A 27,977-nucleotide genomic window follows, 5' to 3' on the forward strand; every position below is an offset into this window, starting at 1 on the left:
AATCACCTAGTTCACGCTTTACCAGCCACTGAGAACTTTTTAGACGCTCCCTGGCCGCAAGCCGAGGCCGAGAACTGCACCGTCACTTGCGACCGGCTCCCTGGGCCCGGGGAAGGCGGACGCAGGCCACGGACAGGCGGTGGCTGGCGAGGACTGACCCGGAGGGGCGGGGGCGGCGTGGAGAAGGCGGAGGCCGGCCGGCAGCTCCACTCCGGCTCGGCTGCCATGTCCCGCCAGGCGAAGGACGACTTCCTGCGGCAGTACACAGTCTCCGACCCCCGGACCCACCCCAAGGGCTACACCGAGTATAAAGTGACCGCGCAGGTGAGGTGGGGCCCGACGGGGACCTTTACCCTTTTAACAAGGGGGGGGGCAGTGTTTTACTTTAAGGCAAGGCACTGCTGGACGCTCCCTTTTTAGACGACAGAAATGCATTTCCCCTTTAAGGGGAGGCTGCGCTAGGAGACTTCGTTTACATCGTTAGCCATCAGGGGGTGCGACCCTGGGAGGGCGCTGTCCTTTTAAAAGGGCGTGGACGGCAGTTCTCTGAGTGGGAGGGGTGGGTTCCCACGCCCAGCGTGTGGTGTCTGCACATCTGGCTGTGAATTTCTTTAAATTAACACGAAAACTCTGGCTCAGCCCAAATATTAGTTAGTTCTTCAATCTCTTGGAGTAAGTTGTGTTAACTGGTTTGTTTGATATTTACATAAAAGCCCTCTTTAAGAGTTTAATTTTTAAATTTTCAAAAAAATACCTGTGACTTTAAAAATTCATACAGCTCGAGAATTTTCAAGAGTAAGTCTCTATCTTCACAGCCCCGGCAGGAAGTCAATAGGGAAAGACTAAAGTTGATTCCGAAGCAGTAACAACTTTATAAGCAGATTTTATAGATACATAGGGGAAACCATGAGAAGAATTTCAAAATAGAAACCGTATAAAAGACTATCTGTAGAATGATATCCGAGAACTGGTTGGGAGAAGACTTTTCACTGTAAATTGTTTTGTCCCTTTAGCATTTTAAACTAGGCAACTGTTAAACTGGTGCATTTGTAACTATTAAAGGGAAGCAAAAACACAAAGGCACTTCCAAAGTGTATACCTCTGCGCAGGCAGTGCTCAGATCAGGATATAGACATTTCCTTCACCCCAGAGACTTTCCTTGTATCTTTCCAATCCATAGTTCTCCTCCCACAGAGGTAACCACTGTCCTGACTTCTGTCGCTGTGGATTAGTTTTGTCTGTTCTTGAACCTCATCCGAATGAAATCATTACACAGCAAGTACTCACTTACTTGTGTCTGGCCTTTTTCACTCTCTATGTAATGTTTTTGGAATTCATGTTGTTGCATGTATAAGTAGTTTGTTCTTTTTTATTGCCATGTGATAGGAGTCCCTTGTAGAAATATACCACCATTTCTTTATTCATTCTCCTGTTGTTGGACATTTGGGTTGTGTCTAAAAAAATCTTTAGTTGTAACGAGTAGAGTTGTATGAACATTCATGTACAAGTCTTTTTATGGACGTGTGCACCCATTTTTTTCTTGGTATGTACCTAAGAGTGGAATTGCTGGATCATTTGATAGCTACATGTGTAGTTGTCCTAGAAATTACCAGTTTCCAGGGCACTGTTTGCTGTTGGTCCTAACTGAAACTGACAAAATATTTAAAAGAACGTTTAAGTAGCTCTGTGGTTGGAAGTTGGCCAGGTTGGTGGCTGATATTCAGAGTCTGATAAGAACTTGTGGGGTTGTTTTGTTTGTTTGTTTGTTTGTTTGTTTGTTTTGGCCTTTATCCCTATGCTAAATGTACCCAAAGGGACAGAAAAACCTTTCAACATAGATGGATGTGTCAGTCTTTTGATATCTTTTAGGTGGCAATCCAATTCTCTGAGGAATTAAAAACAGCTGTCCTTGTTTTACACCTTGAGTCTTTTTTAAAAAAGATTTTATTTAATTTTTTAAAAGATTTATTTTTTTTTATTTATTTGTCAGAGAGAGGGAGAGAGCGAGCACAAGCAGGGGGAACAGCAGGCAGAGGAAGAAGCAGCTCCCCGCTGAGCAAGGAGCCTGATGTGGGACTTGATTGCAGGACCCTGGGATCATGCATGACCTGAGCTGAAGGCAGATGCATAACCAACTGAGCCACCCAGGCGCCCTGGAGCATGCAACTCTTGATCTCAGGGTCATGAGTTCAAGCCCCATGTTGGGGCTTAGAGATAACTTTAAAATCGTTTAAAAAGAAAAAGAAATTACCAGTTTTCCAAAGTGGTACGGTACTTCAAAGTACTTTTATAACCCCGTTCTCACCAGCACTTGGTATCATCAGCATCTTCAATTTTCGGCATTGTAGGTGTGCCTGGGTGGCTCAGTTGGTTAAGCATCTGCCTTTGTCTCAGGTCATGATCTCAGGGTCCTAATATCAAGCCCCACATTGGGCTCCCTGCTCAGCGGGGAGCCTGCTTCTCCCTCTGCCCTTCCCAACCTCTTGTGCTCACACTCTCTCTCTCTCTCTCTCAAATAAATAAATAAAATCTTTAAAAAAAAAAATTCGGCAGGGCACCTGGGTGGCTCACATGGTTAAGCATCTGCCTTCGGCTCAGGTCATGATCCCAGGGTCCCGGGATCGAGTCCCGCATCGTGCTCCCTGCTCCTTGGGAGCCTGCTTCTCCCTCTGCTTCTCTCTCTCTCTCTCCCTCCCTCTGTCTCTCATGAATAAATAAATAAAATCTTTAAAAAAAAATTCGGCATTTTAAGTGGGTGGATGTGTAATATCTCATTGGAGTATAATTTGCATTTCTCTGATGACTAATGATGTTGAGCATATTCTCATTATCTTATTGGCCATTCAAACACCTTCTTTTGTGGGAGGTGCCTGCTCAAATATTTTGCCCAATTTCAAAAGTTGAGTTGTCTTTTTAGTATTGATCTGTAGTTCTTTATATATTCTGGATATGACTCCTTTGTCAGGTATCTGTATTCCTCAACAGTTTTTTTTTTTTTAAGATTTTTATTTATTTATTTGAGAGAGAGAGAATGAGGGACCGAGAGCACGAGAGGGAAGAGGGTCAGAGGGAGAAGCAGACTCCCTGCTGAGCAGGGAGCCCAACGTGGGACTCGATCCTGGGACTCCAGGATCATGACCTGAGCCGAAGGCAGTCGCTTAACCAACTGAGCCACCCACAGGTGCCCTTCCTCAACAGTTTTTAAATCTAGTTTCTTTTACCCAAGATATTGCAGGCCAAGTCTATTGTGAAAAGCAAAGGCCAGGGTTTTGGTCCCTACCAGTCCCTCTTACTTGGTATGTGACTTTTTTAAAATTTTTACTTTTAACTGAGGTATAGTTGACATACAATATTATGTTAGCTTCAGGTGCACAACATAGTGATTTGACATTTATGTTCAGTAGGAAATGCTCACCATGGTAAGTGTAGTTGACCATCGGTCACCATACAAAGTTATTGCAATATTATAGACTATATTCCCTATGTTGTACTTTTCGTCCCTATGACTTACTTATTGTACAACTGGAAGTTTCTACCTCTTAATCCGCTTCATCTATTTCACTTACCCCCTCCGTCCACCTCCCCTCTGGCAACCACCGGTTGTTCTCTCAAAACCAGAGTCTGTTTCCGGTTTTGTTCTTTAGATTCCACGTATAAATGAAATCATGTAGTATTTGTCTTTCTCTGTCTGACTTATTTCATGTAGCATAATACCTTCTCAGTCCATCCATGGTATCACAAATGACAAGATTTCATTCCTTTTTATGGCCGAGTAATATTCCATTTTATATATCTATGACATTTTCTTCATCCATTCATCTGTTGATCTATTGATGGACACTTAGATCGCTTCCATATCTTGGCTATTGTAAATAATGCTGCACTAAACATAGGGGGATATATATCTTTTCGAATTAGTGTTTTCGTTTTCTCTGGGTAAATATCCAGAAGTGAAATTACCGTATCCAGTGGTATGTCTATTTTTAATTTTTTAGGAAACTCCATACTGTTTTCCATATTGGTGCACTGGTTTACATTCCCTCCAACACTGCACAAGGGTTCTCTTTTCTCTACATTTTCACCAACACTTGTTATTTCTTACCTTTTTGTTCTGACTGGTATGAGGTGATATCTCATTGTGGCTTTGATTTGCATTTCCCTGGTGCTTAGTGATGTGGAGCATCTTTTCATGTGTTTGTTGCTTATCTCTATATTTTCTCTGGAGAAACGTCTATTCAGGTCCTCTGCCCTTTTTTTTTTTTGATATTTATTGAGCTACCTTTACTAGTGTCCTCCCTCCCTCCCTTCCTCCCCTCCTTCCTCCCTTCCTCGAGCCAGTGGGGGATGCAGAGAGAGTGGGAGAGAGACGGAAGCTTAAGTAGGCTCCACACCCAGCTCAGAGCCCTACATGGGGCTCAGTCTTACGACTCTGAGATCATGACCTGAGCCGAAATCAGGAGACCCACACTCAACCAACTGAGCCACCCAGGCACCCCCTCTGCCCATTTTAAAATTGTTTTGTTTTTTTGGTGTTGAGTAGGAGTTTTTTTATATATTTTGGATATCAGCTCATTATCAGATAGATCATTTGCAAAACATGCTGTGTGATCTTGCACAGGTCACGTCCCCTCTCTGCCCCTCCACTTCCTCATCTGGTAAATGGGTCTGTTAATCATATCTGCCACCTTGGGATCTAGGATAATTAAAAGGAGATGTTTGGAAAACTATCAACCCAATGTTTATAGCAGCAATGTCCACAACAGCCAAACTGTGGAAAGAGCCAAGATGTCCATTGACAGATGAATGGATAAAGAAGAGGTGGTATATATACACAATGGAGTATTATGCAGCCATCAAAAGGAATGAGATCTTGCCATTTGCAACGACGTGGATGGAACTGGAGGGTGTTATGCTGAGTGAAATAAGTCAGTCAGAGAAAGAACGTATCATATGACCTCACTGATATGAGGAATTCTTAATCTCAGGAAAACAAACTGAGGGTTGCTGGAGTGGTGGGCGGTGGGAGGGATGGGGTGGCTGGGTGATAGACATTGGGGAGGGTATGTGCTATGGTGAGAGCTATAAATTGTGCAAGACTGTTGAATCACAGATCCGTACCTCTGAAACAAATAATGCAATATATGTTAAGAAAAAAAAAGAAGAAGATAGCAGGAGGGGAAGGATGAAGGGGGGTAAATCGGAGCGGGAGACGAACCATGAGAGACGATGGACTCTGAGAAACAAACTGAGGGTTCTAGAGGGGAGGGGGGCGGGGGGATGGGTTAGCCTGGTGATGGGTATTAAAGAGGGCACGTTCTGCGTGGAGCACTGGGTGTTATACGCAAACAATGAATCATGGAACACTACATCAAAAACTAATGATGTAATGTATGGGGATTAACATAACAATAAAAAAATTAAAAAAAAAGAAAACTATCAAGTAGTCTACGTTGTGGAGTGTTATTTTCTAATTATTATGATTATACCGTAGTGAGTACGGAGTCTTCTTCCCAGCTCAGACCCCATTCTTCTCTTCTAGAGGTTGCAACCCCAGTGATGTTTTCTTCCGCCCAAAGGAGTGTTGGCCCACAGAGGCTTCCTCACTTAAAAAAGGGAGTGGCTCCTGGGACAGAACCTCATTCTTTAGAGAACTGGAGGTTCTTTGGTTTCGGAAGGAGATGCAGGGACTTGGCCCGTCGAGGGAAGTGAGATAGTGCTGGCTTTGGCAGCACACATATAAAATTGGAACGATACAGAGAAGATTAGCATGACCCCTGTGCTAGGATGACACGCAAATTCATGAAGGAACGGAGATAAAAGTTGGGCTGAGGACCAAGGGGTCTGGATGGGATCCTGCCATCTGGCAGAGGAAGAAACTAGCACGTGATAGAAAAACTGCTTCAGGTGACACAAAGCCCTGAAGCCAGGACACCTTGATACCAGTGGCCAACAACAGCCAAAGGCCACAACGAGGGCTGGGAGGTACCTGGGGCATCGCTGGATTCTACTGGGCGATGGGGTGTCAGATGTCAGTCTCTGGTCTCACCTGGTTCTCGCCTTTCTTCCTCAGTTCATCTCAAAGAGGGACCCAGAGGATGTCAAAGAGGTGAGGCTCCTGGGAGGAAGGGGGACCATTCCCTAGTTCCAGATGCAGGAGCAGCAAATGAACAGGTGGTAACTCCTCGGCCCTGGGAGGAGCAGGTGCGGTGCCCCGACCCACGCACACACTCAGGCATGGCACGCACGCGCTAGCCCAGGCTGGGGATGGGGAAAGCCTCTTTCCACCGCCACGAATGCCGGCCTGGGCCAAGTCTTGGGTCCCCGGCAGGTGGTGGTCTGGAAGCGGTACAGCGACTTCCGCAAGCTGCATGGGGACCTGGCCTACACCCACCGCAACCTCTTCCGCCGCCTGGAGGAGTTCCCGGCCTTCCCCCGCGCCCAGGTGTTTGGTGAGTGTTGATCTAGGCATTCAGGCCAGAGATGGAGGGAGAGGTGGGCAGAGGGGACCCCTGTTGGGTGGGGGGGGGACCGGAAGGGGGGCCAAAACCCCCAGCAGAAGCACTTTTGGGGAGGGCCCTTAGAGACAGCCTCATTTCACACATGGGGAAACTGAGGCTCAGAGCAGCCTAGCCCTCGGTGTGTGTGGAGCCTTTCAGCATTCCTTCTTCCTTAGCCCCATTTTCAAGACAAGGCAGCTGAGGCTCAGGGTCATAGAGGGGCTTGGCCTGTAAGTGGCAGAACCAGAATTCCTCCCCAGGAGCTGGTGTCTGCGCTGTCCAAAAACAGCAACTGTGAGCCGGAGGTGGTGAGTCTGAGCCGAGGTGTGCCGAATGGGTTGAATGCACCCTGAAATAGAATGTAAACTATGGCGATAATTTATATATTGATCACGTGTACAAATGAGACTATTTTGGATATACCGGGTTAAGTGGAATAAATTATTCAAGTTGAGTTAACCTGTTTCTTTTTAACGTGGCTACGAGAAAATTAATAATTGCACATGCCACTCGTGATGTATTTCTGGTGGACAGGACCGATCTGTCAGTTGGGTCTCTGGACTCCCGTGAGATATTCTTTCCCAGCAAGGCGAAGGGCTGCTGCCTGCAGGTGATGCAGGCCGTGGGCAGTGTGGCCGGCTGCTAGGTCAGAGGCAGCTCATTCCGCAGCATGCCTAGAACAGAGCAGGGAGACTGTGAAAAAGGAGCTACTTGCGGTGTGACCTTGGGCAAGTCACTTCTCCTCTCTGAGTCTTCCTTTCCTCTCCGTTACATCAAAACCATCTGAAATTATTTTGTTTCTTGTTGGTTGCCCACCCACCTCCCCTGTCTAGGATGGGAATCCATGAGAGCAGAGACCTTGCTTTCCTCCCATTCACCTTCTGAACCTAGCACATTAGTAGGTGCTCCGTAAACATCTGGTGCATGGAGGCCTAGGGGGCTTCGTCCCTGTTTGCAAGCAGCCCACGCCCACCCCCCAGGAGGAGCTTGCTGGGGGGATGGCCGGCTGCTGGGATCCTCTCTGGCAGAAGCAGGAAAGTGACCCCTGTGGCTCCCTGTTTCTCTCCCCACCCCTTGTCCTGGGGGGCGCTGCAGGCCGGTTTGAGGCCTCAGTGATTGAAGAGCGGCGGAAGGGGGCCGAGGACTTGCTTCGCTTCACTGTGCACATCCCCGCGCTCAACAACAGCCCCCAGCTCAAGGAGTTCTTCCGGGTATGTGTCCCTGCTTGTCCCTCCCCAGCACCTGGGAGGCCTACCTGCCGCCTGGGCTGCACCCTGAGACACCCCCCACCCCCTCCCCCACCCTGTCCCTGTGTTTCTCTCCTGCAGGGTGGGGAGGTGACCCGGCCCTCCGACGTGTGCAGAGACCTGCACATCCTGCCACCCCCTCTGATCCCCACACCGCCCCCTGAGGATACCTGGTTGCCCCAGCCGCTCCCCACAGAGAGGAGAGGCCTCGAGGAACTGGACGTGCCAGGTACCTCAGGGTTGGGAGGGGAGCCAGGGAGGGAGGGTCTGGGGGTGGTGGAGAACACACGCTTCCTTCTCAGTGAGCTTTGTAAAAATGCTGCAGTATGTCCCAGTTCCTCTACCACTAACGTGCTGAGGAGCTCTGGCCAGGCCATTTTCCTTCTCTAGGCTACAACTTCTTAGTCTGTAAAAGGGGTACCACCCTGACAAGGAGTGGGCTCGCCTATGCCCGTGGGTGCCACAAGGAGTTAGGGAGAGGGTAATTGCATTTTGAAAGCTGGGAAATGATAAGGACGGGCATGAATGTCCCCATTGATTTGTTCCACAGCAGATCCGCCACCATCCAGCCCTGCCCAGGAGGCCCTGGATCTCCTCTTTAACTGTGGGAGCACCGAGGAGGCGTCCAGTTCCCCTGCCCAAGGCCCCCTCACAGAGGCTGAGCTTGCCCTCTTCGACCCCTTCTCCAGGGAAGGTAACAAGCTGGGACAAGCAGAGGGGGGCAGAGGTGGGGGCAAGGAGGGCGGGCAGAGCCACCGACTAGCGTGTGTGGTGCCTGTGTAAATCCTAGAAAGACGCCCCACTCCGGGCAGTTGGCAGCCTTAGTGAGCGTTGGAAGCCGGCACCCCGGTACCAGGGCTCATGAGCTGGATGCCCCTGGACAGTGAGCAACCAGGGAGAAAGACAAGGGAGATCTTCTCAGGGACAGGTGGATCTTCTCCCCAAAAAAGCTCTGGAACAGGCAGGCATCACACGGTCTTGGGAGGATTTGAGTTCCTTCCGTTGGAAGCCCAAGGGGGGGTTTCCTGGCCGGCTTAGGGTCGCGCTGCAGATCCTGAAGGCAGGGGAGGCCTGTTGGTCGGGGGTGGGGGGAATGAGACCCGGGCTCAGAGAGAGCACAGGGGGCCCAGGCACGTGGGGGCGCCACAGACCCGCCATAGAAGGGGGAAGCCCCCTCCTACAGGAGGCCCAGGCACATGGGGGCCCACAGACCCGCCATAGAAGGGGGAAGCCCCCCTCCCTCTTCCCATGGAGGTCTGGGTCCTGGAGCTGAGCTGAGAGTCCCAGGCTCTGAGACACTGGAACTTTTCTTTTCTTTTTTTTTTTTTTTAAAGATTTTATTTATTTATTTGAGAGAGAGAATGAGAGAGAGAGAGCACATGAGAGGGGGGAGGGTCCGAGGGAGAAGCAGACTCCCCGCTGAGCGGGGAGCCCGATGCGGGACTCGATCCCGGGACCCCGGGATCATGACCTGAGCCGAAGGCAGTCGCTTAACCGACTGAGCCACCCAGGCGCCCGGGGAGGGGTATCCTTTTCCTCTTCTTGTTCTGCTTCCTCCCGTCGCTGTTCCTTCAGCCCCTCCACAGCTGGGATGGGGAAGGAGGAATTAGGGGGAAAGGTGAGGGTGGTACCACCGGGGCCTGCCTGCCTTGCCCCAGCTGAGCCCCCAGGGGTGGCCAGTGGCCAGATGCTCCGACAGGAGCCTGTCAGGATTCCTAGGACGTAGCTCCCATCACACATTCCCTTGGCCCATAAGAAAACTCCTGAACTCTGGGACGCCTGGGTGGCTCAGTTGGTTAAGCGTCAGGGTCCTGGGATCGAGCCCCGCATCAGGCTCCTTGCTCAGCGGGGAGCCTGCTTCTCTCTCTCCCTCTGCCTGCCGCTCCCCTGGCTTGTGCTCTCGCTCTCCCTCTCTCTGACAAATTATAATAAATAAAATCTTAAAAAAAAATGAAAGAAAAGAAAACTCCCAAACTCTTGCCCCGCCAAAGCCTGGAAGTACAGTTTGCTCAGATGCTGCCTCATCTCCTTGCCCCACTGTTGTGGGCACCTCCAGCGAGTCCCTCAGCATCAGAATCCTCCCGGCAACGAGCTGGCACTCATCTCTGTCTTCAACACGTGCCTCAAACTCTCGTCCTCATGTTAGGGCATCCCAGGAACCGCTCTGCCTTCTGCTCCCTGAGCAACACAGGGAGGGCCGTATGTCCAGCTGGGAAGTGAGAGGGCATCTTCCTTTCCTGCAGGAGGCCTCCCAGTCTCCTCATGGGGTCACTGGGATGGAGTTAGAGAAATGTCCACCCTCCCCTCTCCAGACCAGTGAGTGGTACGCCGTGGTGCTCCCGATTCTGGCACTTTCCCTCCAAAGGCCTTTTCGCCAATGATGGACCAAATCTCTAGCTTTCTCTTGTATAAGCTGCAGAGGGGATGTTTGGCCCCCTTTTGGCCAGTCCTGGGGTATATAAGGAGACCTTCTCTCTGGAATGTGAGGACACCCACCACCCACTGTCTTCATGTTTGGGTCCTCAGCTGAGGTTGTAAGACCTGAGATTCTCTGCCTCTGTTATTCTGACATTCCAAGGTTTGGAGCATTTCTACCCTTGGCCTGGCTTATTTGGTCTGGCGTCCTTCAGTTAAACTTTACGGAGGGAATTCTTAGATTTGTAGATCAACTGTAGTCAGGAAGGAAGTAGGCGCAGTGACCCAGACCTCGCAAACTAATGTTAATATGTACCTAAAGAATTAGGAAGGTAATATGGTTTTTACAAAAGCACAGGAACTTGGGGCGCCTGGGTGGCTCAGCCGTTAAGCGTCTGCCTTCGGCTCAGGTCATGATCCCAGGGTCCTGGGATCGAGCCCTGCATCGGGCTCCCTGCTCCGCGGGAAGCCTGCTTCTCCCTCTCCCACTCCCATTGCTTGTGTTCCCTCTCTCGCTGTGTCTCGCTCTGTCAAATAAATAAAATCTTGAAGGAAAAAAAAAAAAAACACAAAAGCACAGGAACTCTACCAATTAAACCAATCATGGCTAGTCTGTTATATATGAATGGCTTTTGAATTGCTCAGGCACTGCTTCCCTCCACCTGGGGCAGGCTGGTACCTTGATGGGCAAGAGAGGTCTGGGGATGGGCTGCAGGCCCTGGGAAACGGAGGGCAGTCTGGCCTGAGCCCTCCGTATCTGATGGTAGAAGGTGCAGGCCCCAGTCCAACCCACATGGGTGAGCTGGCAGCGGTGGAGGCAGAGTCTGAAAGGCTGGACCAGGAACCCTGGGAGCCCGGAGGGCCAGAGGAGGAAGAGCACGAGGAAGACCGGCCGGCCCCTGCCTATCTGAGCCAAGCCACAGAGCTCATCACCCAGGCTCTGCGGGATGAGAAGGCAGGTGCCTACCCTGCAGCTCTGCAGGGCTATCGGGACGGCGTGCACATCCTGCTACAGGGCGTTCCTGGTGAGTACGACCGGAAGGTGGAAGGTTAGGCCTAGAGTCTCAGACGGTGGAGTGAAGGGAAGGGAAAGTGAAAGACAAGTCAAGGATCAGAATTGGTCATCACTGACAAGCTGTGCAACCTTGGGCAGTTTCTTTACCTCTTGTGGCCTCAGTTTTCTTATTTGTAAAATGGGGAGAATAGACCTGATTCTCAGGGAGGTAGGGAAAGACACATGTTGATGCTCTGTGAACTGTAGGGGGCTAGACCAGGGGTTTTGAACCCAGGGATCTGAGCTGAGCCATTCTCTCTCCACAGGTGACCCGTCACCTGCCCGCCGGGAGGGTGTGAAAAAGAAGGCAGCCGAGTACCTGAAGAGAGCAGAAGAAATCTTCCACCTGCACCTGTCCCAGCCCCCCTCCTGAGAGGGAGTGAACCCCTGCCCGGGACTGGAGCTCCAGCACTGCCAGCTCTCCCTAGGGCCTGGCCTGATATCCTGGTCTAGTAACACTAGGGGTCATTTCTTTATGTAACTGGACCAAGAATGAGACAAATAATGAATTCAGAGCTCCTTGACCACACGTGCCACTTTGGAATTAGGACAGAACACTTAAGCCGATCCTGCCTGTCTTGCGTGGCCAGCATCCCTGGTCCTGAACTGGCTGTTTACCCAACTAGAACAGGGGTCTGCAAACCATGGCCTGCAGCCACATCTTGCCCACGGCCGTTTTTTGTAAGTCCCATGAGCTAGAATGGTTTTTACATTTTTTAATAGTTGAAGAAAAACCAAAAGAATAGTATTCTGTGACAGATGAAAATTACATGAAATTTAAGTATTAAAAATAAAATTATGTTGGAACACAGACTCCTTCACTTAATATTGTCTTTGGCTGCTTTCCCACTACACCAGCAGAGTTGAATAGTTGCTGAGTTGCCCAGTTGCGACCTTCAAATCCCAAAGCATTTACTATCTTGCCCTTTGCAGAAAAAGTCCGCTGACCCCTGATCTAGAAAATGGGGAGAATAGTCTTCGGGGAAACGAGAGTAGAGAATGGCAGGAGGCCGACTGAACCAGGTTATTGGGTGAAGGGAATGATGAAGAGGAACCCAACTTGGGGTTACCCATTTTGGAAGGTGCCCAAAGGCTAAGAGCGAGGAGGGTTCGGGGTTCGGTGGGCTGAAGCCTGGGAGGGCGTGGCTCCATTCCTCCCCCGCCCCTCCGGCGAAGCGATTGGTTGCGGGACGGACTACAAACTGGCGCATCATGGGAGTGGGCTGGGCTGGGCGCGGTGCATCCTGGAAGCTTTGGCGGCGTCTGAGTCGGAAGTGGCGGCGCTGAACTACGGCGCAGTGTGTCTCGGGAGGCCAACTCCAGGCTTTGTGGGAGCTGACGAGGCTCGGTGAGAGGACGGCGGGGGCGGGTAGGCGGGGCCCGGCTGGGATCAGCCCGCCCCGGCGCCCGGGCCCCGGCCGGCCTCCGCCAGTCCTCGTGTAGAACGGGGCGAGTGGCCGCCATCGTCTCCGAGATGTTGAGGGCTTCTCCTTTCCCCTCAGCGCCCCCATGGCCGGCTGCGAGCTGCCCGTGGGCACTTGCCCAGACATGTGCCCGGCCGCCGAGCGCGCCGAGCGCGAAAAGGAGCGACGGCTGCACCGCTTCGAGGTGGCGCCGGGGGGCCGCAGCGACCCGCCCCGCGCAGACCCACAGCGCGCCGTGAAGGAGTACAAACGGCCGGCCGCCGGCAAGGCGCGGCCCCCGCCGAGCCAGCTGCGTCCGCCGTCCGTGCTGCTGGCCACCGTGCGCTACCTGGCCGGCGAGGTGGCCGAGCGCGCCGACGCCTCCTGCGCGGAGGTGGCCAGCTTCGTGGCGGACCGGTTGCGCGCCGTGCGGCTGGACCTGGCCCTGCAGGGCGCGGGCGACGCCGAGGCGGCGGCGGTGCTGGAGGCGGCGCTGGCGGTGCTGCTGGCCGTGGTGGCGCGGCTGGGGCCGGACGCGGCGCGCGGCCCAGCGGACCCGGTGCTGCTGCAGGCCCAGCTGCACGAGAGCTTCGGTTCTCTGCGGCGCTGCTACGGGCAGGGCGCCGGGCCGCATCCCCGCCAGGCCGCCTTCCAGGGTCTCTTTCTGCTCTATAACCTGGGTGAGTCGGGGTCTCGGCGGCGGGGCGGGGGGGGGGGTGCCTCCGTGGGGACAGTGGAGGCCGGGGAAGGAAAGAGAAACTTTACAGTCTCACCATTAGCTCCCTCCCCATCCCTGCCTTCTAAATGTGTGTCGAGTCAATGCGCAAGATCCACGGAACCCGCCGCCCCGTGGGCCTTCTGGCCTGTCCTTTCCCCTATTTGGGTTTTTGTTTGTTTTTATTTTTTGTTTTTTTGTGGGTTTTTTTTGGAATAAAAGTGGAGAGGACGGGGTTGGAACGGAAAAATTGGCCTAGTGATTTTCAAACTTTTTTTAACTGTTCAGTGTTGCAAAACAGCCGAGAATATATCTGACACAGAAGTTTCAAGACATTAGATCCTTCCAATGGATGGTTGGTGCATTCTAATAAATTCTATTGTATTTAATTGTAATCAAATGCTCTTGGTTTCAAAACCCACTAATGGGTCAGAAGCCTCAGTTTACAAAAGTGGCCCAAGGTTCCAGTGTCCATGATTCTCCTGGAGAATCTCCTGGAAGCAGAAGCAGAATGTCCTCGAAGAAAAGGCTTTACCGGGTTGACAGCTGAGCCCACTTCCTAATCTGTGCAGCAGCTAGGGCAGTGGAGAATGGGCCGTGGGTTTGAAGTCAGAAAACTTGGATTTTGTTGTGTCAAATTGTACTACATTCGAACTCTTAAGACAGTCTCAGGCAAGTCGTGAACTTATCTGGGCCTGTCTCCTCATCCAAAAACAATGCCTCACTGTTATGAGGATCCAGACTGTTTGAAGGGGCTCTGGCAACTCATTCAGATAAGGCTCTGGAAGGGGCTGGTAGAAAAAAGGGGGCGAGAAGGTGAGCTTGGCCCAGGGGAGGGGCGTGGCCAGAGTGGAAGGTAGGCGAGCCAAGGTCGGAGATGGGCCTGTGGTGGTTGGCCAGAGGTGGGCCTGGCTGAGGACCCCAGCCTTTGGGAGAAGAGATGGGAGAAGGCCCGGTAGGGGAAAGACAAGGAGTTCTCACCCTGGCTTCCGCCCTCACAGGCTCCATGGAGGCCCTTCATGAGGTTCTGCAGCTACCTAATGCCCTGCGTTCCTGCCCCGCTCTGCGCAGGGCCCTGGCTGTGGACTCGGCCTTTCGCGAAGGCAACACCGCCCGCCTGTTCCGTCTGCTCCGGATCCTGCCCTACCTGCAGAGCTGCGCGGTCTGGTGCCACGTAGGCCGTGCCCGCCGGGGAGCCCTGGCCCGCCTCGCTCGGGCCCTGAGCACCCCCAAAGGCCAGACCTTGCCTCTGGGCTTCATGGTCCACCTTCTGGCCCTGGATGGCCCCGAAGAGGCGCGGGACCTCTGCCAGGCCCATGGACTGCCCTTGGATGGACAGGAAAGAGTTGTGTTTCTCAGGGGTCGCTACACTGAGGAAGGGCTGCCACCTGCTGGGACCTGCAAAGTGTTGGTGGGGAACAAACTTGGAGGGCGCACCCTGGAGGAGGTGGTCATGGCTGAGGAGGAAGATGAGGGTGTGGACAGACCCAAGTCCCCAGCATGAGGAGAAGGCGTGCACTCTCCCAGAGCCCAGGACTGGATCTAAGCACTCAGGTTTCTTTTTTCGTAATTCCTACACAATAAAAGGTTTTGTAGGAATAATAACTATGCTTGGTTTATTTGGGGGAGAGCAGGGAGGAGTTGAGACACGATAGGGGTGTACAGGGAGAACAACTCAGACTACCCATGCTGGGCCTCAGTTTCCCTGCTCGTCCCTGAGGGGTAGCTCTGGTTGGCATTATGCGTCCCATCCTCACCCACCCACACCAGGAGTGCCACTCCCCACCGCTCCTGTCTCCTGTGCGTCACCCTTTGCCAACCAAGAGCCAGAATGAGGAAGGCTTCGCTCCCCTCAGGTGTCCGCAACTGGTGGGACCCTAAGCTGTTGTCTCAGAAGCTTAATAGGGTCCCATGATTGTGCCTCGGGTTGGCATCAAGGAAGACTGGGACACACCCAAGAACGACTGGGTGGGACAGGTTGAAGGACGGTGGGGAGCTGGGGTCAGAGGTCAGCCACAGGCCTTAGGGTGGCTGCTGCGCCCTCCAGGGCCACCACCAAGATGCTGAGCTGCCTCTGCACTTCAGCCCAGGCTGCAGATCCAAGGCCTGTGTTCATGGCCCTGGAGCAGGCGTTGGCCAGGCCGGGGAATGTGGCCACGGAGCCGGTGCGGGGTGCCCAGAGCACATGGCTGACGGGAGATACGGGGGAGAAGCAAAGTCACTCGGGGACCAGGAAAGAGAGGAGCTTCAGCCTGGAACGGGCTCATCTGTATATAGCAAGGCACAAAAGCGCCTCCCCACTGCCTTTGAGAGCTGGGGCCCTTAGAGCAGTGGTGGTGAGAGACGTAGGTTACAGTCCCAGGGTGACTTTGACTGATTTGCTTCCCATCCTTTGAACTGATTCCCCAATTGTTTCAGGGGGGTGGGTTGTGTTCTAAAGGCCAGATTCTCCTCCCTCAGATGGGTGCCCATTGCCCAGCCTCACGCCACTGCACTTCCCAAGGCTCACCTGTAGTAGCGTTCCTCTGGGAAGGCTCGCGGGTTTAGGAAGGTCCGTTCCAAGAGCATCAGCTGGTCGTTGAGCATCCGAACCTGCAGGGGGCTGGAAGTGGCAGGACCTTTGTCACCCTGGAACCAGCAGCCCAGCGGCCAGCCTGCATTCTGCCCCGGATGCTGCCCTCCCAGACACCCACTTGCTGCCCTTGCTCACTCAGGGGTGCCCTTATGCAGTGCTGATATGTGCTGGTCCAAGGCTGCAGCTGCCCCCTCAAACTTCTCCACTGCAGTCACCAGAGGCCCTGTGGGGAACAGCCAGCATCTTAGCCCTGGAGGTGCAGGGCTCCCCATACCTCCCATGTCAAGGGGGCTCCATACCCAGGCTGATGCTGTGCTGCTCCAACAGGCCCCCCAGGTTCTGCTGGGCAGCCTGCAGAAAACTTCGGAGGGTCTCTCCATAGTCACTGACATTCAGCGGAAGGAAGAGGCTGTCACTGAGCCTAAGCAGCACGCTCCCTGCTGTCCGGGCCACAGCCTGGTGGCTGCCGAAGCCTGCAGGCAGGGTGACCAGGCCAGGGCTCAGTCTTCAGCCCATCCTCCCCCAGCCTCAGGATTCCCTTTGCCCCCCTCCTCACCAGGGTCCACAAATTTGTCCACGTAACCAAAGGTGTCGAAGGCCGTGTGGTAGGTGGGGTAGATCCTGGCTGAAGTCTTGCTCTAGGGGAACAAGGCCAAGGTGACAGGCTTGGGATGAGAAGTGAGGGGGAGGTGTACCAACAGTGAGCTACAACATAGGGACATTACTCAAATCATTGCTACAGCCATGAGGTAGGTTCTAGAATTCCTACTTTACAGAGGAGGACACTGGGGCTCAGAGAGACTGTCGCCTGCCTGACCTCACAGCTAATAGTGGCAGAGCTGGGCCAGCTGCCGGTTTCCCATTTCACATGCAGGAGAAGAGCCTGAGGCTGGGGAGTCAGATGAGAGGATTCAAATCCCAGCTCCACCACCCAGGAGCGGTCTGGCCATGACGGGGAGAAAGGGCTTTTGGGAGCATCAAGCAGGGAGACACAGCTGGGGCCCTCCACATCCCTTACCTCACTTCACTCTGCACACCAATGCAATGAATCCATCCCTGTTTCATACTGTTATTTAATCCATTCTGGGGTAAACATGTTTTCATTTTTTAAGATCTCTGGAATCAGAATGCCTCTTTTGTTTTAAGATTTTTTTTTTTCAAGTAATCTCTACATTCAGCGTGTGGCTTGAACTCATGACCCCAAGATCAAGAGTTGCATGCTCCATGGCTTAAGCCAGCTAGGCGCCCCAGGATGCTTTTTAAGTCAATGTCATCCTACAACCAACTGGCAGTATGTCGCCCCCCTTCAATATTGCATATCACAATGTTGCATCTTAAAATCAGTAGTATCTTAAATTTGATAACATAACATAGGCGAGCATAAACAGATGCTCAGAGAGGTTAAGAAACTTAGTGGAGGGAGTACAGCTACTGAGTGGTGAAGCCAGACTCAGTCTGCACTAGAGAGGCTCTAAGAGAGGAAGGGGATGGGGGAGCAACGTACCTAGCTGGGGGACAGAGGGGTACCACTCACCCGGTCATAGGTGTAGGCGATGTCCATGGAGGAGATGCCCAGGAAGTGAATGAACGGAGCATAGTCGCTGCCGGCGCCCAGAGAGCCCAGGCTGCGAAAACATAGGTGGTTGGGCTGGAGGGCGCTGGGCCAGCCCGCCCTCCCCGGTCCCCTGTCCTGGCCCTGGGCTCACCTGGGGACCAGGCCGTAGGCTGAGCTGCTACGGTTGGAATACCGGATCCAGTTGTCGTAGATGCTGAGGCCAACCGGACTTGGTGCGGGGATCTGACCGGAAGAGGAATCTAGTCTGGGGCTGGCCCCTCCCCAGGCCCAACAGGCAGTCCTCCGCCGGGCCCACCGGAGTCTCCATCCTAAGCACAGGCCTGCGGGTCCTACAAGTCCTGCCCCCCCCCCCCCCCCCCCGGTCCCGGCCTCAGTCCCACCGCCAAGCCCCTGCAACAAGGACCAGCTCCAGCCCCGCCCATCCCGCCCCCTTTCACCTGTTTGGCGGCAGCGAAGATGACGCCCTGGACCGGAGGCGTCCCTTGCGCCCTCAAAGTGGCATTGGCTGTGGGAAGACCAGAGAAAGTATTCCGGCCGCCGCCCCTTCGTTTCTCCTCCCCCTAGTCAGCCCAGCCGCGCCGCCCCCCCCCCCCCCCCCCGCCCTCCGCGCCCCATACCAAACACCGAAATGTCCACGTTGATGTAGGCCACGGTGCGCTCCTGCAGCTTGCTGAAGAATTCCTGCGGGTAGGGGGCCCGAGGTGAGCCCAGCCAGGCCCCGCCTCGGGAACCCCTTCACCACCCGCTTCTCAGGGCTCACTCACCTCGGTGAATTCTGTGGAGCCAATGAGCCCAAACTCCTCTGCCCCCCAGCTCGCAAACACTATTGATCTGCGGGGCCGCCAGGTGCCTGGGGAGGGGGATGAAGGGCTGGAGGACACGGCACCCAGATCTCGGGGTGGCTTGGGGGAGATGCTAGGGACGTGGAGAACAGGAAGGGCCGGTCCGGGTGGGGCAGCCAGTGACAGGAGGTAGGTCCTGCTGCCTCTCTAGCCCAGCCTTCTCCGAGGCGCGGTCCTCCTTTTCCCAGCCTACCCCCGTGCTGGGACCCCGCCCCAACATTGCCCTCTATACCGATCTCAGGTGGTCCCTTCTGCCAGAATGCCCTGCCTCCCCCTTCCTTAGAGGTATGCTTTGAGTAGACCACCCGGCCCTCCATCCCCAGCTGTCTCCTTCGCGCATCCCATGCCAAACTCTCCGGCAACTTTCTCCACTTGGTGATAATACAGTGAAGTTCTCCTTAGGGCGTTATCCATATTGAGTCAGTCCTACAACAACGCTTTGAGGGATAAGAGCCTTATTGTCTCCATTTCACAGATGAAACTGAGCCGCACAAAAGTTAAATGACTTGCCCAGAGTTACACAGCTGGTAGGCATAGAGCCAGAGTTCAAGGCCAGGGTCCGGCTCCAGAGTCCGGGGGCTTAAGGAATTGGCCACACCACCTCGCACAGCCTCTGGCAGCCTACAGCACCACATGTTCCTGGTTGTGCTCCCCTCTTGAGCTCCAACTCAGTACCCTTTGATCATTTCTCAGATTTTTGCTTTAATTTTATCTTTTTAAGTAGGCTCCATGCCCAGCGTGGAGCCCAATGTGGAGCCCAGCTTGGGGCTTGAACTCAGGACCCTGAGATCAAGACCTGAGCTGAGATCAAGAGTCCAATGCTTAACCGACTGAGCCACCCAGGTGCCCCCTCAACTTTTGTTTTAAATGAAAATTGTAAAAGTATAAAAGGATTATATGCTTTCCATGACAAATTCTCACACTCTTTCCTGCCCAAAATGCATAACCTGAATCTAATCAGACGAATCCAAATTGAGGGACACTCAACAAAATAACATCAAGATCATAAAAGACAAGACCTAAGGAGCTACCACACATGCAATGTGTGATCCTGCATTGACCCTTGGGTCAGAAATTTCTTTGCTCTAAAGGTCATCATAACATCATCATCAACACTGTTCATTTCCTGATTTTGATCATTATACTGTGGCTATGAAAGAAAATGTTCTTATTTTTAGGAAATACACAGTGATATGTTTATGGGTAAAGGTGCAGCATTTCTGCAACTTTCAAACACTCTAGAAAACAATATAGAGAGAAAGAGCCAACACGGTAAAATCTTAATAAGGAGTATTTGGGTGAACTGTGTCCAAGGCTCCTTTGTACTATTTTGGCAAGCCTCATGTATTCTGAAATTATTTCAAAATAAAACACCTGAACAACAGAGAGAGAAATTCCTACACTACCAAAGGGGGTAAAGCCACACTCCCAGCCTCTTTCCACAAGCTTGCCCCACTCTGCTATCAGTTGATCTCAACCACACCTGTGGATTTACTTGTTGATTTCAGCAACTCAGTTTGCCTCTGGAGTCTCTTTTCTGACCTTGGAGATCAGCACCTTCAACTGCCTGCTTGCCCTCTCCCCAGGAATGTCTCTTAGGCACCTCAAAATCAATATGTGAATGGGGACACATGTACAAAGATGTAATCTGTGACATCAGTACCATAAAGGGGAAGGACAGAGCTTTATAGGAGTAGAGCTTTTGTATGAGATTAAGTTGGTATCAATTCAAATTATATAGCTATAACTTTAGGATGTTGTATGTACTGGAAGATGAAAAAGTTCTAGAGATGGATGGTGGTGATGGGTGATGATGGGTGCACAACACTGAATATACTTAATGCCACTGAATTGTACACTCAAAAATGGTTAGAGGGCGCCTGGGTGGCTCGGTCATTTGGGCGTCTGCCTTTGGCTCAGGTCATGATCTTAGGGTCCTGGGATCGAGCCCCACAGCCGGCTCCCTGCTCAGCTCTGAACCTGCTTCTCCCCTCCCCTCCCCCACTTGTGCCCCCCCAAATAAATAAATTAAAAAAATAATAAACTTAAAAAAAAATAAAATAAAATCCCATACCATCTTCCTGCCAACCTCAGACTAAACTCCAAACTCCCCAGCTGGGCTGCCACCTGGTCCAGGCCCTCCTTTCCACATGCTGTGCCCTCCACCTGGATCCCCCACCCCACCCCAAACTGCCAGCTCCACAGGGAGGCCTTCCTGAGCTCGGGCTTGTGCCCAGAAAGCCCCTTAGATATTCCTCCTTATAGCGCAGACCCCGGTTGTCTCTGCATGCAGCAACTCGGGTGTTCACTGTGGGGGTCTGCTGTGCCTAGAACTGGCCGGGCACACAGTAGGCACACGGGACATACTTGTTCAGTTAACGACTGTCTGTCATCCCCGCCTGAACTGGGCCGAAGCTCCCCGAAGGCAGAGCCTGGGCACCGCCTTGCTCCCGGCGGCGCCCGGCCTCGCTCCACTGGAGGGGCACGGAGGCTCTCGGAAGCCACTGCACGAGTCCCCATACCCCACGGGGCGACTTGAGTGAGGCCAGGGCTGGCGTCCATGCAGGTCGGCCCCCAGGGCCCTCGGGCTTGGCACAAGTGGGCACCGGAGCATGAGACAGAGGAGCTGGGACAGGACTCCTGCGAGCTCAGGGAGGTGTCCCTGCTGGGACAGCTCGTAGACCAGGGACCGGGGCCGCCTCACCCTTCTTCAGCAAGGTCCCCAGGACTCGGGAGAGCTCCAGGAGGACGGCCGTGCCACTGCTGGGGTCCACGGCCCCGTGTACCCAGCTGTCCCGGTGGTTTCCGTACAGCACGTAACGGTCTGGCGAGAGGAGCAGAGACTCAGAAACCAGGGGGGAGGGAGTGTGGGCGGGGCCAGCCAGGCGGGGCACGGGGGGCGTGGTCAGAGGGTGCACGGGGCGGGGCACGGCCCTAGGGGCTCAGGGAGGCCTGAGGGGGTGCTCACCTGGCTCCACCGCGCCGCGGATGATCCCCAGGACGTTGGAGGAGTTCCGCAGCTCCAGGCGGTTGTGGACACTCACGTTCACCTGGCTTAGGGAGCCAAGGGGGCGACCAGAGTCTTGGCCCTGCCCACGCCCCCTCCCAACCCAATGCAGGGGAAACTGAGGCCCAGAGAGACAAAGGGACACCACCACGTCTCTGGCCCACAGGTAACTGGAGAGGCAGCAAGGCCCTCCCTCAGCACCCTTCCCTGCCCCCCCGCCCATGGTTAATCCAAAAACCAAAGCTTTTTGTTGGCTTTTTCCTCTGCCACCTCTCATACCCTCTGCTCCTCCGCCTCCTCCTCCTCCTCCTCCCTCCCCCCCCCCCGCCTCCATTCCCCACCCTGGCCCCAGGCTGGAAGCCCTCCTTCCACTTAAGTTATAAGTGTTTTTGTTTTTTTTTTTAAGATTTTGTCAGAGAGAGAGAGAGAGAGAGAGCCCAACAGCTGGCAGAGGGAGAAGCTCCCCACCCTGGCCCCAGGCTGGAAGCCCTCCTTCCACTTAAGTTATAGGTGTTTTTTGGTTTTTGTTTTAAGATTTTGTCAGAGAGAGAGAGAGAGAGAGCCCAACAGCTGGCAGAGGGAGAAGCAGGCTCCCCACTGAGCAAAGACCCAGGCATCCCTTAAGTTACAGTTTTAAACTAAAGTTTACAGTGTCAGTTGGTGGCCCAGACCCTGTCTCCACCCTTCTTCCTCCCCACCCTGAGGACCCTGGGACTCAGTAGAGGCTGGGGGCCCTGGTAACCCCCACTCTACTCTTGGCCAACCTGGAGGAAGGAACGAGGGCAGAGGGAAAGAAGGTGCACAGCCCTAGGGGTTCTCATTCCCTAGGCCCTGAGCCCTAGTCCCAACCCTGGACTGCTTCCTGGATGCTCTCCAGACCCCTCGCTAGGACCAAGTCCCCCATCACGCTGGGAGTGCGGATTCCAGCAAAGGAGCTGGAAAAAAGGTGAGAGTCCACAGACCCCCAATGGGGGACCCCAACTTAGGCCAAGGATTGGGCGTGTTGGATGCTCATGTGATACCCCAGGCCAGGCCCCTTTGCTGAGAAGACTCCATGAACAATTTTCCAAGAACCTCCCCCGCAAACACCCCTGCACAAGCCAGTCCTCCTGAGAGGCAGGGGGCCCTTGGCCCCCTCCCCTATGTACTTCCCCACCCGTGTTCTGTTTGAGCAGCACAGAAATAGTAAATGTCCTCTATTCACCAGAAAAGAAAAAAAAAAAAAAAAAAGAGGAAGCAAGCCCCGCTCTTGTAATTCCAGTTCTTTTCATGGACTCACTCAGTTAAGCACTTATTGGATACTTAGCGGATGCGGGCACTGGGCAGTGACTGGGACAGACACAGCCCTGCCCTTGTGGGACCTCCCTCCCCTGAGCAAGACAAAGCCTGAAAATCAAAAACTAATGATGTAACGTATGGTGATTAACACAACAATAAAAAAATTTAAAAAAAAAAGACAAAGCCTGAGGAACTGAGCAAATGCAGGGGTGAGGCAGGGTGGGGAGAACACTAACAGGTCCACCCGTGAGAGGTTACCGGTGGCAGGTGGGGAGGTTGGTGCTGGCCAGGAATGGCAGGAGTGTGGGGAAGGGTGTTTCAGGCAGATGGAACAGCAAGTGCGGAGGTCTTGGTTTGGGAATGAGCTTGGTGTGTTCAAGGGAGGGGGTGGCTGGAACGTGGAGGTCAGAGGTGAAGTGGGGGTGAAGCTCCGCAGGGCCTTGTGGGCCACGCAGCTGTTTCATTGGCTTCCCTAAAGGCAGGACAGGTATTCTGGAGTCAGGGGAAGGTTGGGAGAGAGAAGAAAGGGAAAGGCTAGGCCTTGAGGTGGGCAGGGAAGCGTAAAAAGGGAAGAGGAGAGGAGCCTTCAGGAGGAAGGGCCCCGCCTCACCTGTCTGCTGGGAAGTCACCATCAGACCGGAAGCCAGGCCCCAACTTGTAGTCACAACCCAGTGCTCCCTGCCAGGCAGCCGGGGCCACAGTTCCCTGGAGGTTACTGGGAAGGAGGTGAAGGGTGTGGGGATTGAAGGTTGGGGGCCACTGGAGGGTGAGCAGGGGACCCCGGGGGCACCAGAGCTTACCAGAGAAGGATTTTTGCATCATCGAAGCCAATGGGTTGAGTGGGAATTAGAGGAAATCCAGGGGCAGCATCAGGGTCCAGGCGGAAGGAAGAGGGATTGGCTGGAAGGTAGGGAGTCAGGGGATCCCCAAAATACTCAAAGTAGGAGCCTCGCTCCACCCCAGACGGAGGCAGGTGCCAGGAGTTTGGGAAGGTCTCATTGGCGGAGCTCTGCCCATCGTTGATGTCTGCGGGGTCCGTGTATACCAGCACCCCAGCGACCCCGTACTTGGCAGCGTTCACAGCCTGTGGGAGGTAGATGAGGCTGTGTTTAGGGCAAGGGAGAAGCGGGCTCAGGTCCTGTTCCCTGCTTCCTTCCTCACTATGGAAGATCTGTCTTCCCATGGGCAAAGGATGTTTGCACCAACCTTTACTGCAGTGCTGCTGAGGTAGCAAAAGACCGTGGGGCATAGGCGGGCTGATGCTTATCAGTGCGGTGGGTACAGAACAGGGGCATTGAGCCATGGCCCGCCGGGTGGCTGCTCAGGGGGCAGGGTGTGCTCGCGCAGCCATGGGCAACGCAGCCCTGTTCACAGGAGCCAACAGGTGGGAGTGGCCTGAGTGTCCACCAGCAGGAGGGGACAAGCCAGTGTGCCCCGCGTGTGAGAGAATATTACTCAGCCTCCAAAAGTGATGACGCTCTGACACAGCATTGGTGGGCCTTGAAAACGTGATGCTCAGTGAAGAAGCCAGACGCAAAAAGACAGTGCGTGATTCCTCTTATGTGAGGTTTCTAGAACAGGCAAATTCATGTTTCTAGAAAGTGGGCAAGAGGTTACTGGGAGCTGGGGAGGAAGTGGGGAGGGGAGGTGTGAGTGTTTAATGGGCACAGAGTTTCATTTGGAATGATCCAGAGTCCTGGGAATGGATAGTGGTGATGGTTGCCCAGCATTGTAAAGGTACCTGAGGCCCCTGCATTAAACACTCAAGATTTATTTTATAATTAGATTATTTTAATTTTATATTGATATATTTTAGCACCATAAAAACAAAACAGTACCTCAAAAAAAAAAAAAAAAAGAAAAAGAACAGGGACACAATTTATGTACCAATCGAGAATAATCCCCAGGTTGTATTAAGGTGAAAAAAAACATAGCTTGAAACAGTGGATATAGTATGCTGCTTTTATAGAAAAAAAAGGGGAAATAAAAATATATATTCGGGGGCGCCTGGGTGGGGCTCAGTCATTAAGTATCTGCCTTTGGCTCAGGTCAGGATTCCAGGGTCCTGGGATCGAGCCCCACATCGGGCTCCCTGCTCCGCGGGAAGCCTGCTTCTCCCTCTACTGTTCCCCCTGCTTGTGTTCCCTCTCTCGCTGTGCCTCTCTGTCAAATAAATAAATAGATCTTAATATATATATATATTCGTATGCACCTCTTCCAAAAGAAACTGTGGGTAGATCTCCCATAAACTGAAAAAAAAAAAAAAAAAGGTGGTTACCTCTTTGGAGGATGGCATTACAGGAGAATTTTTCCACTCTAAACTTTTTTTTTTAAACTGGAAATTCTATAATCCGTATAATTCCACCATGCCTCTTCCCTCTTTTCTTTTTTTTTCCCCCAGCTCTCATTATGGGCACTTCTTTCAAATACAGATAACATACAATTGACTGCCGTCTTCACTTTATAGCACGGAGTTCAGCGGGATGAAGGACGTGCGGTTATTAGACTGCTGTCGCCACCACCCACTGAATTCTTCATCTCGCCACTCGGAAACTCTGTAGTCACGAAACACTCATCCCTATTCCCTTCTCTCACTCTATACCTTTTTAAATTAAAAAAAAAAAAAACCCACATTTTAAAAAAATCACAGACGTTGACATACTTAGAATTTTTAGTTGAAAAGATGCGGGCTGGGAGGGAGGCAACAGGAGGGATTTAAGTTGAATTATTCAGAAGAACTACTTGCAGGAGAACTTAGACTCTGGAATAGCAAAGTTGAACATTTTGCCTGATCCACCTACTTCCTAAGGCTCAGAGGGGTGGGGGGAGGCATCCAGGGTCACACAGCACATCATGAGTGGTAATGGTGATGAGGGAACAGAAGGCAAGCTGAGGACAAAGCAGAAGCTGCCACCTACACGCCCCCCCCTTGGGATATATGTGACATTCCTCAGGCACTCCTGGCTGCCCTAAAGGAAAAATGAATGGTTAACTGATAGAGATCACAGTCCTGCAGGACAGGAGTCTCCCTCAGTTTACAAATGTCCTAGTGGTTTACGAGGAAGAAGCTTTCTTATCAATAACCTAACTCCCAGAGACCCATAACTTAGTTTCCTGAAGCCCTAACATCACCCACCCCTCCATAAAATTAAGGGAGGCGGAGGCGGAAGGAAATGTAAATAAAACTGAATTTCTTTTGAACCTGAGGCCCATTGACAAGGACGTGTGATAGGAGAAATGTAACATTCCTCCAGGAAACTCCCAACTGTCTTCATGTTAGTGCCTCATTAGAGGGAAAAACAACATTGGCTTGACAATAACCAGGCCTCCGGTATCCTGAGAGTCTTTAGCATATGACAGTCCTTCTGGACACCCGCTTTGTGCTCACCTCCCCAACTCCTGACTATATAAGCAGCCACTCCTCAAGACCACAGGGCGGCAGCTCTTTCTGCCCCCGGGTCATGTCCCCGTGCTTTAATAAGCCACCATTTTGCACCAAAGACACCTCAAGAATTCTTTCTTGGTTGTCGGCTCCGGACTCCACCCCACTGAACCTCACCTATATTCCTTTTTTTTTTTTTAAAGATTTTATTTATTTATTTGAGAGAGAGCATGAGATAGAGAGCATGAGAGGGGGGAGGGTCAGAGGGAGAAGCAGACTCCCCGCTGAGCAGGGAGCCCGACGCAGGACTCGATCCCGGGACTCCGGGATCATGACCCGAGCCGAAGGCAGTCGCTTAACCAACTGAGCCACCCAGGCGCCCCCTCACCTATATTCCAAAACTGCATCAATGGTACAAATGTAGCTCACCTCTTCTGCCCCAGCCCAGGGCTCGGCGCACCACCCAGCACTGCTCAGTCCCCTCCCTGCCTCCTGTCCGCAGCTGGCCCCCACCCCACCCAGCCCACCCAGCCCACCCAGGTCCCTGCCCTGGGGGCTGCTGCTCACCTTGGCCCCGCGTCCTGCACCCCCGTAGCGGGTCAGCGCAATGGTGCCTTCCAGTTTGATGCCCTGAGTCTGTAGATTCATGAAGTCTTCTTCCGTTCCCCGGTTGGCATAGACGAGGAGGCCCTGGTCCCAAGAGGAGGTGATCCTCAGAGCCAGGCCCAGGAAAGAGGGTGAGGAAAGGAGAGCAAGGCTGCGTAGCAGGGTGATGGAGTTGGATTCAATATTCCCACCTCACCCAGAGCTTGTAAGCTTCCCCAGGAACAGAGTCATCCCCGGTTTCCTCTGTGTCCAGGACCCTGAAGCAGGCCTGGTCTTGAGTAGGGGCCATTAGCGTTTGCAGAATGACTAGGTGATGCGCGAAAGGAGGAGCAATGGAGTATGGGGGGAGGGCCCCTGGGCCAGGAAGGGAGAAGCTGGGGTGGAGCCGGAGGGAACTGGGCTGTGGCGGCGGGGTGGCGGGGAGGGGACGTTCCAGGCCCACCTGGGGTGTCCCTGGGGGAGCGTAGGCAGCATATGGTGGTACCACGTCGGGCCCCGCCTGTTCCCCAGTCAGGTTCTGTTCACTCTGGAGGCAGGAAAAGAGGACCCTCCCGGTAGGACTCACTGTGGAGGGGAGGAGGTGTCAGGGCTGGGCCTGGCAGCTCCCCACCACAGGCATCCCCCAACCTGAGCAGCGCCTCACCAACGGTCACGAGGTTGGGCTGCTCCTGGCTGGGGAAGGACAGCAACACTTCATAGGCGGGGGCCTCAGCCGAGTCCAGGCCTGACTCCGGGTCCTGCCAGTGCTGCAGCAGGAGCTGCACGAGGGCCTCATCTCGGGGGCTGGAGGCCAGGTGAGGCTCCCTGGAGAGTTCTCTGTAGGGTGGGCGGACGGATGGCCAGGCGCAGGGTTAGGGAGGTGTCTCTGGCAAACAGGAGGGGAGGGTAGATGGCCCTCTCACCTGAGGTTCTCCCGGATCCTGTTGGCATCCAGATGTTGCATGACGGTCTCAAGGATCTCCAGATCCAGGTCCTGGGAGATGCTGGGGGCTGGGACATCGGCCTCTTTGGGGATGGCAAAGTGGCCCAGGATGATTCCCAGCCCCAAGAGGGCAGCGGCCCCTACCACCCCCACAAGCACCTTCACCCACTGCATCCTGTGGAGTCTTGGCAAGCTGGGGTCACTCCTTATAGATGGTGTCGGGTCTAGTTAACCATTACCCTGTGGGTGGCCCTGCCCTTTGGCCCCCAGCTGGCAAGGAGAGTCAGGGAGCATCCTGCAGGAAGGGCCAGGAGCATTCACAGCCACCTCGATTTCTGCATCAGTCACCTGGAAGGGACCCCCAGGGGTATCAAGTCCACAGAGGCACACTGAGGCCCAGACAGGGGCAAGGTCTCAGCCATATCTCCCAGTAAAACAGAGGCCAAGCCCGAATGGGA

At 53.4% G+C, this 27,977-nt stretch overlaps 3 protein-coding genes and 1 non-coding gene across 6 annotated transcripts; 3 read left to right on the plus strand and 1 right to left on the minus strand.

Annotated features, from left to right (window-relative positions):
* Nucleotides 1-75: 75 nt before the first annotated feature.
* Nucleotides 76-12,018, plus strand: SNX15 (sorting nexin 15). Of its 3 annotated transcripts, none has more exons than XM_027577812.1 (9): nt 213-324; nt 6,071-6,106; nt 6,329-6,449; nt 6,674-6,821; nt 7,593-7,708; nt 7,826-7,973; nt 8,295-8,438; nt 10,927-11,184; nt 11,480-12,018. In XM_027577812.1, exons 2-9 carry the CDS (start codon nt 6,096-6,098, stop codon nt 11,584-11,586), a joined length of 1,053 nt encoding a protein of 350 aa, XP_027433613.1. In that variant the 5' UTR covers nt 213-324; nt 6,071-6,095; the 3' UTR covers nt 11,587-12,018. The 3 variants fall into 3 exon arrangements, with proteins under 3 accessions (XP_027433615.1, XP_027433613.1, XP_027433614.1); XM_027577813.1 differs by having other exon boundaries at nt 8,298-8,438; XM_027577814.2 differs by lacking the exon at nt 6,674-6,821 and having other exon boundaries at nt 76-324.
* On the plus strand, nt 5,715-5,819 carry LOC113915551. The gene has a single exon (XR_003517705.1). It is a non-coding gene; the product is annotated as a U6 spliceosomal RNA (small nuclear RNA).
* Nucleotides 12,019-12,422: 404 nt separating the features above from the next.
* SAC3D1 (SAC3 domain containing 1) lies at nt 12,423-14,935 on the plus strand. The gene is made up of 3 exons (XM_027581119.1): nt 12,423-12,561; nt 12,716-13,296; nt 14,333-14,935. Exons 2-3 carry the CDS (start codon nt 12,723-12,725, stop codon nt 14,833-14,835), a joined length of 1,077 nt encoding a protein of 358 aa, XP_027436920.1. The 5' UTR covers nt 12,423-12,561; nt 12,716-12,722; the 3' UTR covers nt 14,836-14,935.
* Nucleotides 14,931-27,693, minus strand: NAALADL1 (N-acetylated alpha-linked acidic dipeptidase like 1). The gene is made up of 18 exons (XM_027581118.1): nt 27,500-27,693; nt 27,241-27,413; nt 27,040-27,161; nt 26,559-26,681; nt 23,410-23,693; nt 23,220-23,324; nt 21,293-21,378; nt 21,029-21,148; nt 18,247-18,332; nt 18,100-18,163; nt 17,920-17,987; nt 17,613-17,704; nt 17,441-17,531; nt 16,463-16,544; nt 16,206-16,379; nt 16,042-16,129; nt 15,841-15,933; nt 14,931-15,520 (listed from the first exon to the last, which is right to left on the minus strand). Exons 1-18 carry the CDS (start codon nt 27,691-27,693, stop codon nt 15,334-15,336), a joined length of 2,232 nt encoding a protein of 743 aa, XP_027436919.1. The 3' UTR covers nt 14,931-15,333.
* Between the last annotated feature and the right edge of the window lie 284 nt (nt 27,694-27,977).

This window comes from Zalophus californianus, chromosome 11, assembly GCF_009762305.2.
Source record: "Zalophus californianus isolate mZalCal1 chromosome 11, mZalCal1.pri.v2, whole genome shotgun sequence".
Taxonomy (NCBI): Eukaryota; Metazoa; Chordata; class Mammalia; order Carnivora; family Otariidae; genus Zalophus; species Zalophus californianus.